Source organism: Schistocerca gregaria, chromosome 8 (genome assembly GCF_023897955.1).
Source record: "Schistocerca gregaria isolate iqSchGreg1 chromosome 8, iqSchGreg1.2, whole genome shotgun sequence".
In the NCBI taxonomy this organism is placed as follows: Eukaryota; Metazoa; Arthropoda; class Insecta; order Orthoptera; family Acrididae; genus Schistocerca; species Schistocerca gregaria.
The window spans coordinates 180701800-180719482 of NC_064927.1; the positions used below are offsets into that span (position 1 = coordinate 180701800).

The 17683-nt window shown below is 44.6% G+C and overlaps 1 protein-coding gene across 1 annotated transcript in view; it reads left to right on the forward strand.

Annotated features, from left to right (window-relative positions):
• The window catches only part of LOC126285104 (putative ammonium transporter sll0108), a 115903-nt gene that overhangs the window by 13900 nt on the left and 84320 nt on the right, over positions 1 to 17683 (forward strand). The window contains exons 2-3 of the mRNA XM_049984429.1: positions 7381 to 7513; positions 14479 to 14714. Coding sequence (XP_049840386.1) covers positions 7381 to 7513; positions 14479 to 14714 — 369 coding nt within the window. The remainder of the gene's footprint in view (positions 1 to 7380; positions 7514 to 14478; positions 14715 to 17683) is intronic.

A 17683-nucleotide genomic window follows, 5' to 3' on the forward strand; every position in this document is an offset into this window, starting at 1 on the left:
CGGCATCAAATGTAAATTATTATATCAAACGGTTATTCTATAAAAAAATAATAATCCGGGCAACCCTTTGCACTCACCGCGTACATATATAAACGTATGGCGCTGTATGATAAAGAACAGACAATACCTATATAAATACATGCACCTTGACGGCAAGCAATGATACCTTCAGTGCGGGTGGTCTCTTAGTTCCACCTTTTCCGGGAATCTGGTGAAGATGCGTGCACTGAGGATAAAAGAGATGGGACACCACGTCCGGATTTGGGATGGACAGGGAGCGTGCTCGGATAGTCGAAGTGGTTAAAGCGACCGCAACATGTTCTAAAGAACAGGCACGTTGTATATAAACAACAGATAATAATTTTTCTGACGTTTCGCCAGCATGAGTGTCTGGTATTGTCAAAACTTCAACCACCATTACTGGTGATGGACTGGAGCCGATCTCGCGGCCACAGATTAAACGAGGCTTGGAACTTCAATAGTGGCAATTGTTTATTCACAACCAATACAAAAGAGTTACATGTTTGCACCTGTTACTGTCCTTCAAAGTAATCACCAGCGTTGTGCAGAACCCGTTGCCAGCGATGTGCAAGGCGTAGTATACCGTTAGCAGAGCCTGTTCTGTTGATGGTGCGAATGGAACAGTCGAAAGTAATGGTAATTCTCGTGTACGACTGTGATGGTGTTATCCTAACGCATTACGTTCCTCCACGGCAGACCGTCTGTGCACTCTCTTACTGTTCGTTTCTGGAGCATGACCTGCGATCAGCTTTGTGAAAGAAGCGGCGACACTTTCTGTGCAACCCACCCACCATTTTGCACGACAATGCGCGGGCGCATACAGTGCAAGCCGTGGCTGCTCTGATCGGTCGATGGGACTGGGAAGTACTGTACCATCCACCATACTCCCTGAACTTAAGTCCTTGTGACTTTGATTTGAATCCGAAGGTGAAGTAACCACTTCGTGGCATTCACTTCAGAACTGTTCCAGAGATTCGACAGGCAGTAGACCGCTCCATTCGCACCGTCAACAGAGCAGGCTCTGCTAACGGTTCTACACAACGCAGGTGAATACTTTGAAGGACAGTAACAGGTGCAAACATGTAACTCTTTTGTGTTGGTTGTGAATAAATAGTTGCCACATTTAAGTTCCAACCCTCTTATATACCTGGCGCGCCTTCATCCAAGGGCTCTTCCTTGGTCGTTTCTCATTCCCGTACGGTTCTCCTCTTGCTACCTGCAGCGGTCGTTTGCTACAGCGCTGGAATCCAGACTCCATTCGCCTTGAGGCTTTCTTCTTTTTTGTTGGAGCTCTCGTCATGTTTACATATTTCTACAGCTTCCTTGTACAAGCGGGTGTGACAGCTCTCCTCTAAAGACAGAACTTCCGAGTCGGTGAATTTTACTATGTGGCCGGCCTCACATAGCGCGTGCTCTGAAACCGCCTATTTCTCCACCTGCCCCAATTTGCAATGCCACTTGTGTTCTGTGATCCTAGTGCTGATTGACTGTCCAGTCATTCCAGCACAAACTCTTCCGTGTGCACATGGCATACGGTATATTCCCGACATTGCAGGGGTTACCTTTTCTCCTTTGTCGATCTGAAGTACTCTTTGATTTTCTTTGTCGGTTAATAAAGTCTTTACGTCGTATTTGCGCAATATACGGCCAATTCTGTCCGTCGCTCTGGGAATGTATAGCAAAAAGTCCGTACTAGACATTTCTTTTTCTGATGTGTCACGTCGCCGAGTGTTTGACTCCGTTATACTTTTTATGTAACTGATGAAGTACCCATCGCTCATCAGAATGCTTTCCAGCTGTTGCACCTTCCGTCTGAGGTGCTGCGGCTCACATATACGTCTTGCTCCAATTACGAGCGTGTTAATCATGCCTCTTTTCTGGCTAGGGTGGTGATCTGACTGTTAGCGCAGGTTTCGGTCCGTGTGTGTTGGTTTTTGATACGTGCTGCGTCCTAGGTTTTTACCATCCGTTGTGACCGGAACATCTAGAAAGAGTAGCTGTTTCTCCTTTACTACTTCCATGGTAAATGGAGGCTGTTCAAGTGTCATAGGAAGTCAACGAGCTGTTTCTCACCATGGCTCCACACAACGAAGGTATCAAGGACGTATCTGTACCATACATTAAGTTTACAAGGTGGCAAGTCCAATGCCTGTGTTTCGATATGTTGAAAAAAAAGTGGTTCAAATGGCTCTGAGCACCATAGAACTTAACTTCTGAGGTCATCAGTCCCCTAGAACTTAGAAATACTTAAACCTAACTAACCTAAGGACATCACACACATCCATCCCCGAGGCAGGATTCGAACCTGCGACCGTAGCGGTCGCTCGCTTCCAGACTGTAGCGCCTAGAACCGCTCGGCCACCCCGGCCGGCTTTCGATATGTTCCATGAAAACGTTCGTCAGCACTGGACAGAGGACTACTCATGGAGACGCGTTCTAGCTGCTTGTAGAAGTTTCCATTCAACGTGTAACAGTACGTGGTGAGACATGCATGAAAGATCTTGGTGATGTCTTGCGGGAAAATGGAACCGATATGTTCCAGAGAGTCACTGAGTTGCACTTACGTAGATAAAGAAACAAGCTGCCCAGGATGTCGTTTGGTCCAAGTTTTAGTTTCTTCAGCTTCTCAATAAAATGCCCTGAGTCCTTTATGTATTGTCTTCCACATGTGCGACTGGAGCAGAGAGGCCGAGTGTTTCGAACTAATAATCGGCCTTAATGGAGCATTAGTCTTATGAATCCTTGGAAATCCATACAAACGAAATGGTAGGGCTTCTCTGTTGCACTGGTTCTTCTGTATGCCCGCCGAGAGAGAAGAGACCCTAATAGACCGATTCGTATTCCGCGCGATCCGCTGCGTCGGATCTGTGGTTAGTTTTTCGTGCGTTTTCGGATCTAATAGGTCCCAGATCTTCTGTTCATAATCTTCGGTCTTCCTTTCGACGGTCGCACTTCCCATTCGGCAGGCAATACCAATGCACTCTTTCCGGCGTTAAGACTCTTCAAATCTTGTACCTCTTCTTTCTTCAGGTTGCAGTCTGGTGGTTTTGCTCGGCGCAGTATCTTGTCTGTTTCAGGGCTTATTTCCTCAGCTCTTTCACAAGAAAGGGTCCGAATGCAATTCAGTGTTAGCAGTGATGTCGTTTATAGGCATTTTTCTCGGGATGACAGCGAAATTCCCTGCTTTCTGAAGAGCAGTCTGTTCCTCTTTGGCCGGCCGGTGTGGGCGAGCGGTTCTAGGCGCTTCAGTCTGGAACCGTGCGACCGCCACGGTCGCAGATTCGAATCCTGCCTCGGGCATGGATACGTGTGATGTCCTTAGGTTAGTTAGGTTTAAGTAGTTCTAAGTTCTAGGGAACTGATGACCTCAGAAGTTAACTCTCATAGTGCTCATAGCCATTTGAACCATTTCCTGCTCTTTGTTCAATTGTCTTCCAATGAGGTTTACCACTGCGCTTGACAGGTGGGAAATCGCCTTGTCAATCTACTCCCGGCATCATGCAACCTTTTTCTTTTGTCGCTCAGTGCAGCGCTCGTGTTGGTTCTGCGAGCTCCTGTGAGTGATGATGTTGATCTTGTCCCAGTCGTCTCGATGCATTCTGCTCTTTCCAAATATCTCCGAGTTGCGTGTATTCGCTCACGATAAACAGCTCGTTATATTCTGTCGTAGATACGATTTGCTTGGGTGGCGGAACATAGGCGATATAGACACCGCGACAGAAAGGCAATAGAGGACATCAGCCGCGCATTCTTCTTCCGTCGTTGGTCAAGGCAACGGTACAGTCTGCAAATCTCCTTCCTGTACATAAGCAGTGCAAAATAATCATCAAACTAACGTCGACCGCAGAACCCAAGACAGAACCCAACAAGCAGTTCGTCAACAAGTGGCCATGAAAGTCTCAACAATTTTGCAATAGATAATAGATAGGAAGTGAACTATATGTGCATCAGTTATACGTCCATGCGCCCCACGGTCTTCATTATATGCATTAAAAGTTTTTTCGTAATTATTTAAATCTCATAATCGCCATTTTTCAGAACTATGTATATGGGGGGTTAGCAATCGGCGTAGGGACAAATCTTTTATACATTTTTAATCTGATTTAAGAAACTGTTGTATTAAAAATTTACGTAATTTAAATAATTATTTTCTGCTTTATTGTCCTGTGTACGTGTGTGTGTGTGTGTGTGTGTGTGTGTGTGTGTGTGTGTGTGTATGTGTGTGTGTGTGTGTGTGAAATTTCTCAGTGGATTTTCAGCTGATCATATCTGCACTAGAATAGTGTTGTTCTTACCTACTAATAATATATCAATTAGTTTAATTGTTATTTTCCTATGAAAATGAAATAAAAAAGCATAATTAATTTTATACGCTTCTTAATAAGGTTTTTTATTTCAATATCAAAATTAATTAGTTTCAGGTCCTTCTTGATATTCAATTTGAAATCTATTAGCCACTTATGATGTTAGAATTTCAGTTGTCGCATTCGTGCCGTTTTCTTCATTGCACTGGGTCCTGCCAATGAGTTTTGGCTAATCTAGCTCCTCTATTCCTAATCCATACAGTGAACTGACATGACTTAATGCGGTATGGGCTTGTCTTTTAGCATGTAATGCAGCTCCGAGTTATACAACGACGTGATACGTTCTATGATATTTGTCGTCGTTGCCAGCCCTTTCCATTCCACCACTATGGGAGCTAGGTGGATCAGACAGACCAGTAAGCGACTTAGTATTGCACTGCTATCTAGTTCTAAGATTAAAATTCCAAGTCTCTACCTCATCCGGAAGTTAATGTAACATCAATTGCAAAATTTGTACCAAACACACAGACAAGAAAGCGACCTAATAAAAACTGTTAAAAAGTAAAGAGTATCATACGACCTCATAAATGTGGTTTTCACCATCGATTATAGTTATAAGGAGGGAAGACTGGTTATATAATGAAGAATGACACATTTCGCTTAACATACAGTGATGACACAAAGCATTATGACCACCTACTTGAAAGTGTGTTGGACCACCTCTTAAACGTAATTCAACAGTGATTCTGCATGCCACGGATTCGACAAGTACTTGACAGGTTTAGAAGGGTTTGTGGCACCAGATTCCTACGCACAGATCACACACTTCCCGTAATTTACGAGCGGTTGGCTTTTGGTTGCGGTGCTAGCGTCCGACGGCGTCTCAGTTGCGTCTCGTCGGATTCAGATAAGCCGAATTTGGTAGCCAAGACATCAAGGTGAGTTCACTATCATGCTCCTCAAACCATTTCAGCACGATTCTGGCCTAGTGACATGGACAGTTATCCTGCTAGAAGATGCCATCGCTGTTACCGGCCACTGTGGCCCGGCGGTTATAGGCGCTTCAGTCAAGAACCGCGCTGCTACTCCGGCCGCAGTTCGAATCCTGCCTTGGGCATGGATATGTGTGATGTCCTTAGGTTATTTAGGTTTAAGTAGATCTAAATCTAGGGGACTGATGGCCTCAGATGTTAAGTCCATAGGGCTCAGAGCCATTTGAACCATTTTTTTCTACTGGCCCGACTCGCAGACGTATCCCCGACGGTCACAGTGGGTGGTAGCCTTGTATATGCCAGTAGAAAAAAATGGTTCAAATGGCTCTGAGCACTAAGGGACTAAACTTCCGAGGTCATCAGTCCCCTAGAATTTAGAACTACTGAAACCTAACTAACCTAAGAGCATCACACACATCCATGCCCCAGGCAGGATTCGAACCTGCGACCGTAGCGGTCGCTCGGCTCCAGACTGTAGCGACTATAGCCGCACGGCCACTTTGTCCGGCGGGACTGATGACTTCAGATGTTAAGTCTCATAGTGCTTTGAGCCATATGAACCATTTGAAGCATCGCTGTTGGGGAAGACATCAAGCTTAAGGGGTTACAGGTGGTCTCTGATAATGTTCACGTAGCCCACAGCTGTTATGATGCCTTCAATTACTACCGCAGGTCTCATGGAAGCCCAGGTGAATATCCTCCAGAAAATAATAGCATTCGCATCGACCTGCGCCATGGACCGCTCAATGTTTCAAGCAGTGGTTCGCCTGGATGACGGCGTATCTGGACTCGATCATCATCGACCTGGTTTAACAATAAACGAGATTCGTGCGGCCAGGTGACGCGATTCCTTTGATCTGCCGTCCAATCTCAACGATCCCGTGCTCACTGTAACAACGACTGACCATGTTGTTGGGCCAACATGGTCGCACGTAGGGGTCCTCTGCTGCGGTACACGATGTTCAACACTGTAGGCTGATCGATGATCCCCAAGACACTGCCTGTGCCAGCACTGTTTTCTGTTGTCAGATCTGCCACTGATCGCCGCCTATCCTACTTCAGAGAGCGGGCACGCCACCTATGCTCTGTGATGAGGTATGGACGTCCAACGTCTTTTCGTCTACTCGTGGTTTCAGTATTCTTCAAGCACTAACCACAGATCCTCACGACAGTAGCACGTGAACAGCCGGCCAGCTGCGCCGTTTCCGAGATGCTCCCTCACAGGCACTGGGCCATAACAATCTAGCTTTCGTCAAAGTCGCTTAAGTCGATGGTTTTCCGCATTTTCACCGCTTATCGTCGCTATAATGATTCGCTTTTCGTCTCTGCTCCGTTCATAAACTTCTCTTGCCGCGTCACGTGCCCTCAGGGCCACCGTGGGGCATACAACCTCGTGGTGGACGGTGGTCATAATAATTGGCTCGTCAATGTACTCAGCTTGAATGATAAAATCATGAAATATCACCCGAAATGAAGATCCCGTGCATAAAGGGTTAATGAGAGGCACTTTCCAAGGTCAGTTTGTAAGTAGTGGGCTAGATGATGATGACGATGATGATGTTTGGTTTGTGGGGCGCTCAACTGCGCTGTTATCAGCTGCCCATACTAATTCCTAACCTTTGCTCAGTCCAGTCTTGACACTTTCATGAATGACGATGAAATGATGAGGACAACACAATCACCCAGTCATCTCGAAGCAGGTGAAAATTCCTGACCCCCGGGAATCGAACCCGGGACCCCGTGCTCGGGAAGCGGGAACGTAGTGGGCTAGAAGCTCCTGTAGAATACGTAGACTGGAGTCCAGATTGGAAGGCCAGCAGTGAATGAATTTTGGAGTTTGAAATACTTTGGCAGGCCTAACGCTTGGCGCAGGTGATGCCGACGAGACACGCTCGCGCCACGAGATGTCTGCTGTCAGAGGGGCAATGTCGGCAGTTCAGGTCGGAGTGTGAGCGCCAGCTAACATACCTGCCTTGCACGGTGGTGTCACTTCTTCTTGTGTGTGCTGCTCTGCAAAAGTCGAAACACAGTAACCGCTGACGCAGCGGTGCTTCTGTTCACAGGCAAGCTGGGTGCCGGCGCACGACGTTCAGCACCTGATGCTGCAGAACGCGGTGGACATGTCGGCTGCCATCGCCACCTTCTGCGTGCTGGGATATACCATTGCTTTCGGGAAGGACGTACATCATGTAATAGGTATGAGCGTGTTGTTCACTACATCTAATTCGTTTCTCAGGAGCTGTAGATGGATGCTCTTCAGCTATTCGTAATCTAAGGTAAAAGATAATCCTGTCAGAAACTAGAAGTCTGTTTCAACACCATCGTTATATTGACACCATTACCTTCTTCTGACTTTTGAACTTAGATATGCAGCCATATGTACACCCCAACAAAGAAAATGTGAACCACCCAGGACAGGACGAGGAAAAGAACTGAAATTTCACAGTTGCTAGGGTATTTATTATCATTTCAGTGGTGAAATTTGCAGTGAACGTGACAATATGATCACACTAACCATTATGACGTTGCATCCTCTCTGACCTGGATGCGTGCGGTTCCGAAGGATGTCATAAAGCCAATGTATACTCTCCTAAGTTGACAGGCAACTTTTCTAACGGTTCTTGATATCCTGCATATCGGCACTAAAATGGATTTGACGTCCGAACATGTCCCACATACATTGTATGAGGAACTGGTCTGTGGATCTTGCTGGCCACGAGCATACCTCAGCATCATGCAGGCAGTTTATAGAAGCACGTGGAATGTGTTAACAAGCATTGTTCTGTTGAAAAATGGCATCCATCATACTGCCACACGAGAGGTAAGGCAGGATGTGCATGGCATACCATTGTGCCGTCACAGTTCCCTCAACCACAACCGGCCTTGAGTTGAAGCTAAATATAATGGCACTATGACTCCAAGGAGTCACCAAACCACTGAAGGAATGAGACAATTCCCAGGTGGCCGCCATATTCACCGACGATGGTCATCCAGGGTAATGGAGAACCGCGATTAATCGTTGAATAGAATGCGACTTCATTCACCAGCACTCCGTGCTTCCTGGCCACGAAAAACTCCAGACACATCCGTTTATGTTGTGGCGTTAACGACATCCTACACATGCGATAGCAGTTTCCTAGAGCAGCTGCCGCTGGTCTCTGATGAATGGTGTAGGATGGCAGAGATTTTTGTGTGAGGTCCATTACTTGTTTTCTGATGGCAGATGCAGCTTGAACGGGTTACAACGCGCTCAGCTGCATCAGTACGGCGACCATCCTTATGGCGGTCAGATGGTATGCCTGATCTCTGGTTCCAATTCAGTCGAACGTCGTAAGACTGTCACATTTGAATGCTCCACAAACATGACCCTTTCACTTTAGAGTCTGGCCAAGAAACCTCCCACCCACCACCACAGCATCATATGTAAACAATCTCATATTGCTCCGCACCCTGTCCGTCAGATCATATATGTATATAGAAAATAACAGTCCTGTCATACTTCCCTAGATCACTCCTGACGGTACCCTTCTCTCTGGTGAGCACTCACCGTCGCGGACAACGTACTGGTTTCTATTATTTAAGAAGTCTTCGAGCCGCTCTCATATCTAGGAACCAGTTGCGTTTACTCGTACCTTCGTCAACAGTTTCCAGTGGGTCCCCGTGACAAACGCTTTTCGGAAGTCTAGGAGTATCGGATCTGCCTGCTGGCCTTTATACATGGTTCGTAGGATATCATGAAAGGAAAGGACAAGCTTAGTTTCGTATGAGCTATTCTCTTTAAATCCGTGCTGATTTGTGGAGAGAAGCTTTTCCATCACAAGGAAATGTATTATACTGAGACTGAGTATATGTTCCAGAACTCTGTAACAAACCGATGTTTAGGATATTATGCAGTAAGTTTGCTGGTCCGTTTTTTTTTTTTTTTTTTTTTTTACCCATCTCATGCGCGCTATTTTCCAGTCGCTTGCAACTCTGCGCCGGTCGAGAGATTCGTGATATATACAAGTAAGGGCCCATTGCCGTAGAGTACTCTTTGTAAAACCACACGGGGATTCTACTCGGACTTGGCGACCCCTTCATTAGATTCTCTGTGCCAGGGACGCCTGTTGCTATATGGTGCATACGGAAGTCTGTGCGATGGTCAAACGATGGTATGTTTTTACGATACCCATGTGTGAACGATTACTTGCCTTTTCGTGTCTTCTATCGCCATAACAGATTGGTCAACGAGTGATTGGATAGAAGCATTTTGCCCGGTTAGCGATTTTACGTAGGACCAGTATTTTCTCGGGATCTCGGTTCTTTTTGCTAAGGCATGATGGTGATAGTTGTTGTATGCTTCCAGCATCGATCTTTTTACATACGCACGAATTTCTACTAACTTTTGTCTATCGCCTTTTGCACATAATTTTTTTTAATCGAGAGTGCAACACCCTCTGCTTGCTCACCTATTTCCGCTGGCCTTCTTAAAGGTATATTAACATCAGTAACTATCGTCGCAATGATGACGTCATAAGCATTAATCGTTCTCTCTGTATCGACACCGTAGAAAGATCAGGCCAGTTTGTAGCTACAAGATCCAAAATATTTCCACTGCGTGTGGGCTGTCGAAGTAACTGCTGAGGACAGTTTTCGGAAGTACTGCGCAAGACTGTCTGTCAGTACCACCTGAAATGAATCCCTAGACTTTCCAGTCTATATTCGGTAGGTAGCGTGCAACTAGTACAGAATGATCTGGGTATTTCCGTGGTACTGAGCTTAGACTTTCTCTCAATGGTTGTAGAATTCTCAAAGCGTAACCGGATGGCCGGTAAAAAACACCCGGTAATTAACTAGAGTTCACCTAGACCTGTTGCATACGTCCAGGTAACTTCACAGTCAGACTCAATTTCAACCTCGGTAGACACAATATTTTTGTCGAATACAAAACACACTGTCTCTCCTGTCGCGTCTAATCTGTCTTTCTGATAACAGTTCCATGCTTTGCTAAATATGTAATAGCTTTCGAATTCTCCAGGTTCCGAGAATAATTTGAGCACAACAACTTTCCTGGTGTGTAGTAAATTCGGGAACTTTGTTACGAGTTCTTCGAAAACTTAATGTTATAATTTTGACAATTGAAGTGTCTTTACTTTGTTCGAGATGTATGAGCGCACGTCAGAAGATCTCAGAGTACAGTCAAACATTAAAAAAAAAAAAAAAAAACTCGTACGCTCCGCAAGTACTATGTTGTCTGGGAAACTGCTTCCTTTGGGTGGTGTACCCCTGGCCTATCAGGGGGAGTCCTACAATTCTCCATCCCATAACGAGTAGTGTAATAACTGCCATCTCAAAAACAGCAAATAAAATGATTTGCAGTGGTGTCGATCAACACTTACATCCACACAGTGCAAATCGCTATCAATATAATGGTGGAGGGTACCTCCTATCAGAACACATATGACGGTTACTTCCCGGTACATTCGCGCATCCACAGCGGGCAGGATGACATTTTAATCTTGTTTTCTTGTTCCCCGCAGGAGTGCTGTGAGATACATTAAAAATTTCCTTACTTAGTTTCAGTTCCTGAAACTCTGGTTGTAGGCTATCGAGGGAAAGGTGACGTCAAGTTTCAAGAGTCTGCCCCACGCTTATAACCTTTCTGTGACACCAAAAAAGCCTGCAACCATTTATAATGCCGTTTTTTTATTCTTCATATAGGTTCAATATCTCTTGTTAGCCCTATCTGATATATTTTTAACACACCTATGTAATATTCTAGTGTGAATCACAGATTTTTTGATAAGCAATCTCTTTTGTAGACTGATTCCACTTTCCTGTAGCCTACCAACGAACCGAAATTTGCCCATTGATGTTGATATTGACCCACATGATCATTCCGTTTCATATCCCCCCAGACTGCTGTATTCAAATATCAGTCCGAGTTGACTAACTCCATTTCTGACATACTGATGTTGTACTCAATGTATCATAATTTTACGCGCTTTGTGAAGTTCCCAGATTTATGTTTCTGAATTTTTATAAAGATCTTGCTGGATATTTGTACAGGTTTTTTTTTTATTATAAGAGTTGGTGTAGCACTTTTTCAGGAGTGAAGTCATAGTGTTTGCATTCTTGGCTTTCCGAATGTCATGGGAAGAAAGAGTAAGCTGTAAGGACCCTGGAAGTCACGTTGCTTGACATAGAGAAAGTCATTCTGTTCGACTTATTTGATAGGACACATTACTGTGAATTATGCTGAACGGTAGTTTAGTGGATCACTTATCCTGCCTTTCTTGCAGACCGACGTGACATGTGGTTTTCTCACCCAACAAGGGAAGAGCTGTTTTGTTCGAGGATACTCTGGTACATAATAGTAATGAGAAGGGCCTGGCTTATCTGTAGACACGGATTCCATCGGTCCAAAGGGCTTTGATCAAATTCATTGACTTCATCTGCATCTGAAAACAACTGATTCCATAAATCCCGGATCTTCCTTGGTAAAAGAACATATGAAAACGCATGTTTGTCCTAATTTTTATGTTACCTTGGTTTCACAAAAATAGTAACCTGACGCTCCGCACCTAACTTTTCCTCTAACTGCTGACCTACAACCTTTCAATGACTGTTCCATGGAGTAGATCTCTTCTTTTCTTTGTGTTTTTCGCTGTAGTGTCTGCTGTCTGTTGCATGCTCCCTTCATAGTGCTCCAATTTTAATGGTCAATACTACAAATAACTTTTTTTCTCAATGAGTGTAAAAAATAATGTTATTGATAAATAACAATAATTAACGAAATGAAGCTCATTTAAATTCGAATAGCGAATTGTATACTTCCCTGAATGTTTGCAGAGTGATCTATGAAAAACAGACAGTTTTCAAATGAATAGCAGTATATTAATTTTTAGGAAAACTCTTTTATCTAAACATAATCAAAGGTTAACATTTTCTATTCGATTGTGATGGCTACCTACGAAAGATAATGTCATCCAAGTGTTGGCTATTCTCTCGAATACAGGTTTCAACACTCTGCCAGAGGTTACTCGTAACTCGGGACACTCTTCTTTAATAACAGCTTCAACTTCATTTAAGTTTTGGGTTTGTAAACACAGACACATTCTTTCCAATACCCTCACAAGAAAAAGTCAAAAGCGGACATGTCTGGTGATTTTGGTGGTTGCGGTACGTCATCTAAATGAGAAATGAAGCGTCCACGAAACATTTTCATCACACCTTCCATGGATGCTTTTGGAGTGCCTATAGTTGTACCTTCCTCCTGAAAATAAGTACACCTTGTATGAAAGAACATGTTTAGCATGTTTGCGGAACGTTCGAAATTCATTGTGAAATGGACTCGGGATCCGCATTTTCCTAATCTTGATTGATGTCTGCTGTTTTATGAAAAATGAAAGTTTTTGACGGACTACGACTTGAGCCCGGTTTTCTGGCTTATCGCTGGCGGTCGCCTTAAAAAATTCGGCTACGCGAGCACACCTTCAGTACCGACCCAAACTTCCATATGTCACGGAGTTCACATCACTTACGCTCGCACATTTCGTAATTACCGCGCAGGGAGACATAAATATGCCATCGTCAGTTTGTAAGTAGCCTATTTATGTGTTTGTACGTTGGCAGCACTATGTAGCGCTCTGCATTAATAACTCTAACAGCACTGTCCGCACTATGTAAGAGACTCTGTGGCTAGTCGGACTAGCAGTTTGAAGTTAACAGTCAGTAGTGATGGAAGTTGGAGGTAAACAGCCAGCAGTGATGGAGGCTGCGAGTGAGTAGGCAGCGGTGATGGAGGTTAGAGGTTTGAAGCGTTAGCACGAGCAGAGGATCTGGACGTGTGTCCTTCATGGAAATGTAGTTTGTCGATGATTATATAATTTTTGGAACTGGATGCCATGGACAATTGTATAATTTTTGAACTGGTTGCCACATTATTTAGGTAAATACATTGTTTGCTCTGCAACAAAATCTTTCCTTTGCTAACCACATGCCTATCAGTAGTTACAGCCTTCAGTAGTTAGAACCTTTTATTTAGCTGTCACCATTGGTGGCTGCGGCATGCTGTAGTTCGTGTAATGAAGATTTTTTTTTTAGATAAGTGACTTATGTATGGGTTATTGTTAGGATTTCTTCTATTTCAGGGCCATTCTTTTGTACTAATTATTTGAAGTCAGGTTATCCTATTTTGAGCAGTCAGATTGTGTTGCGTTAAAATATTGTGAGTCAGTGTTGAAACGACAGAGAACAGAAAAGAGACAGTACATTCTACTTCACTCAGGTATATAAACAGAAAATATAAATAAAGAAGTTTCAATTTTAGCTCGTCGAGGTAAGGTCACGTTTGTGATGGGTGCAATGTCCGTGTTTATAGAGTGTCTGTATCTTTGTATTACAATGTCCTTCAGACATGCTTGTATAACCATCAACGATGTTCGGAGTTCATTATCACTATTACGCCGTTTACCTCAAAAACAAAATAAACAAAAAAAATTTAGGTTACACTGACAATCACGTGTGCCTAGAGAAGAGGTCTTTCATAAACTATGCAAAGAGTTCAAGGGCCTATACGTGAGAAAGTGCCTCATTTCTCATAAACACTATAAGAGTTTGAACATTTTCAGAGCTCAAAAAATGGTTCAAATGGCTCTGAGCGCTATGGGGCTTAACATCCTAGGTCATGAGCCCCCTAGAAAGTCCCCTCCTTGATCTGCTGAACCACCAGTGTTTCATATGGACGGAATTTTAAACCCTAAGGTTACATTATCCTCACAGACCCACCGTTCATCCATAGACAGTGCTCATATTGACGCAGATGGCCTTTCGGATTCCTGATTGTTACCTCTCTTACAAAGTCGATGTTTTCAGGTGCTCTCGCATTTTTATCAGGATTGGCGGCTTTTTCTTAAGAACGTTTCCTGCTCTGAAATCTGTAACCCACTTTAGGCTCATAAGGGAAGTAGAAGCTTCACGATTAAAATGACGAAATATCCGCCGCGCAGCAACGACAGACTCAGCATTTAGGATAAAGACATGTCACGCGAACAGACATGATAAACTTGCAGTGATGTACTGGTCAATCTATAAACGTCCGTTTCCCGTTGGTTAGCATGTGCTTCGGTCTGTCAACGTCGCTAAGGTACTGAGGCGTGAGATCAGACGCGCTGTTCCAGGCTGGGATCCCGCAGTGGTGCTGGAGACGCAAGAAGTGGCTACGGCGCTGCGCGGACTGGGGGCGGTGTTGATGGTGAGTGCCATCTTCACGGCGGGGGCGGCGGGCCGGCTGCCGTTGGCGGGGGCTGCTCTGGGGGCGATGTTGCTGGCGGGCGTGCTGACACCGATGCTGCTCCACTGGGTGTGGGCCCCGCAGGGCTGGCTCGCCACGCACACCTTCCACTTCGTGGACCAGGTGGGTCTCCCCAGCATGCCACTCGATGCTTTAATACCAGGCAGTCCAAGAACGGAGAACGGACAAATTCTAGAGTCCGAAGCTTTCTCGAGAACCTTTTTTGTTTGTTTAACAAATAAAATGATCCCTCTACTCATGCACTTGCTTGGAGACCATAATAGAAAATTCTACTGGATGTGGATAAGGAGGGACATGTGGTCAGCACTCACTCTCCCGGCAGTTATCAGCTTTCGAATATGCTCTCATTTGGCAGAACAGAAATACTCTCAGACTTCAAGAAGAACATAATAATCACAATACCAAAGAAGGCAGGTGCTGATAAGTTTGAACATTGCCGAACTATCAGTTTAATAAATTGTGGTTACAGAATATTGTCGCAAATTATTTACACGGGCACGAAAAATTGATAGGAGCCGATTTCGAGCAAGATTAGTTTTGATTGTGGAGAAAAGAAGGGACACGCCAAGGAATACTGAGCCTATAACTGATCTTAGAAAATGGGTTAAATAAGGACAAATCTATGTTCATAGCATTCCTAGATTTATAGAAAGCCTTTGACGATGTTGACCCGAATATACCCTTTGAAATTCTGAAGGCTACAGGTTAGAAAAGAGGGAACGAAAGGATAGCTATAATACGTGTATAAGGGACAATCAAAAAGTTTCCGTCCGAAGGCCATATAGTACAGAATCGGTATGCCGATCAGGCAAAACGGCTGTGAGCATTGAGGCAATTACCCTACCAACGTACTGGGTTGGCGGTACACGTTTTGTAAAACAACGTGGCATATAGGCAGTCATTTTTCCCTCGTAATGTTTGGGAGTGGAACAGGGAGAGAAGATGGTAGTTATGGTACGAAGTACCCTCCACCAAGCACCGAATGGTGGATTGCGGAGTATGTATGTAGATGTAGATGTAGATCGGACAGGTTTGCGCGACCTAGCTGCGATGATGACAGACGTTTCGCGCAACGACTCACCGTGCTTTTGTTCACTGGTAGGTCTCCAAATTCTGGAAGCCCATATGAATATCTGCGATGTTCTGGTTTTCTGGTAAAAACAACTCAATGACAGTGCTCTTTTCGAAACACACTTCCGTTACAGACGCTATTTTAAAAGCTACCAATAGCGCCGCCATCCATCGGAACGTTATGAAACTATAGATGCTGAAGCAGGAGCATCACACGATAACCCTCAAAAATTTCAACGGAAATGGGAGGGGGAGGGGGAGGGGGAGGGGAGGGGCGAATGATGTTTGCCATTATTTATTGAACGCCCTCGTAGTTCCACACATATTACTCCGTTCTACTTTTATTCGTAGAGTCTTTTCTAAACCACAGGAAGAAATGTATAGTTACATTTAACAATATCTTGTCTACAAACATTGAAAATTACTAGAAGTTAATAAAAGTATTTCATAATCTGAGTGATGGTAGTATGGAGAAAAGAAAACATGGGCTTTGATATGCACACCTTGAGAGTTACGAGCACTAGTTCATCATCGCTACTGTGAAACTTCCTGCTGCAGATCCTCGTCGGGAAGGCCGTTTTTAATGGATCGAAGGTATGATAATCACATGGGGAGAGTTGAGGACTACAGCGCGGGTGCTCGAGTGTCTCCCACTTGTGTTGGCATAGCTTCTCCGTTACGACTTTTGCGATGCCAGGACGTTCGGTGTCATGAAGCAGCAGCATCCAGCACGGAATATGACTCACCCTTCCACTGTGGTGGTTTTCGATGGATAGGCTGCTCCGTACACTTTCTTCATTCTCCGATGAATATCTATCGGTGTTTTCCCTTCGGCAACCAAGAAAAGAATAACAGCACGTCGGGACTATTTGGACGGATTTGGTAATGATATCGACATAGTTCACGTTTCCGCGTTTACCACATGCACTTCGGAAAGACACGAATGTCACACTCATCCCTTACCTACACGTCGCTCCTTGTACTTTGAGGTGACAAAAGTCAAGAGATAGCGATATAAACATATACAGTAGTACCGCGTACACAAGATACAAAAGGTCGGTGCATTGGCGTAGCTGTCATTTGTGATCAGGAGATTCGCGTGAAAAGGTTTCCGACGTGATTATGACCGCATGACGGGAATTGACACTTAAAGCGCGGAGCTTAGGGCTCGACGAGTGGGACATTTCATTTAAGAAATCGTCAGGGAATCCAATATTTCGAGATCCACAGTATCATGCTTGTGCCGATATTATCGAAGTTTAGGCATTACCTCTCACCACGGGCAAAGCAGTGGCGTACCGCCCTCACTTAACGACCGAGGGTGGCAGCATTTGCATAGAGTTGTCAGTACTAACGGGAGAGCAACACTGCGTGAAATAATCGTAGAAATCTATGCGGGATGCATGACGAACGTATCCGTTAGCACAGTGCAGCGAAATCTGGCGTTAATGGGCTATGGTAGCAGACGACCGACGCGAATACATTTACCAACAGCACAACATCGCCTGCAGCGCCTCTCCTGGGCTCGTGACCATGTCGCTTGGTTGGAGGTAACTGGAAAACTGTGACGTGGTGAAATGAGTCGCAATTTCAGGGCTCGCGACCATGTCACTTGGACTGTAGGTAACTGGAAAACTGTGACGTGGTGAAATGAGTCGCAATTTCAATTACACTACTGCCCATTAAAACTGCTACACCACTAAGATGACGTGCTACAGGCGCGAAATTTAACCGACTGCAAGAAGATGCTGTGCTATCCAAATGATTATCTTTTCAGACCATTCATACGAAGTTGGCGCTGGTGGCGACACCTACTACGTGCTGACATGAGGAAAGTTTCCAACCGATTTCTCATACACAAACAGCAGTTGACAGGCGATGCCTGGCGTAACGTGATGTCTCGTGTAAGGAGGAGAAACGCGTACCATCACGTATCCGACTTTGATAAAGGTCGGATTGTAGCCTATCGCGATTGTGGTTTATCGTATCGCGACATTGCT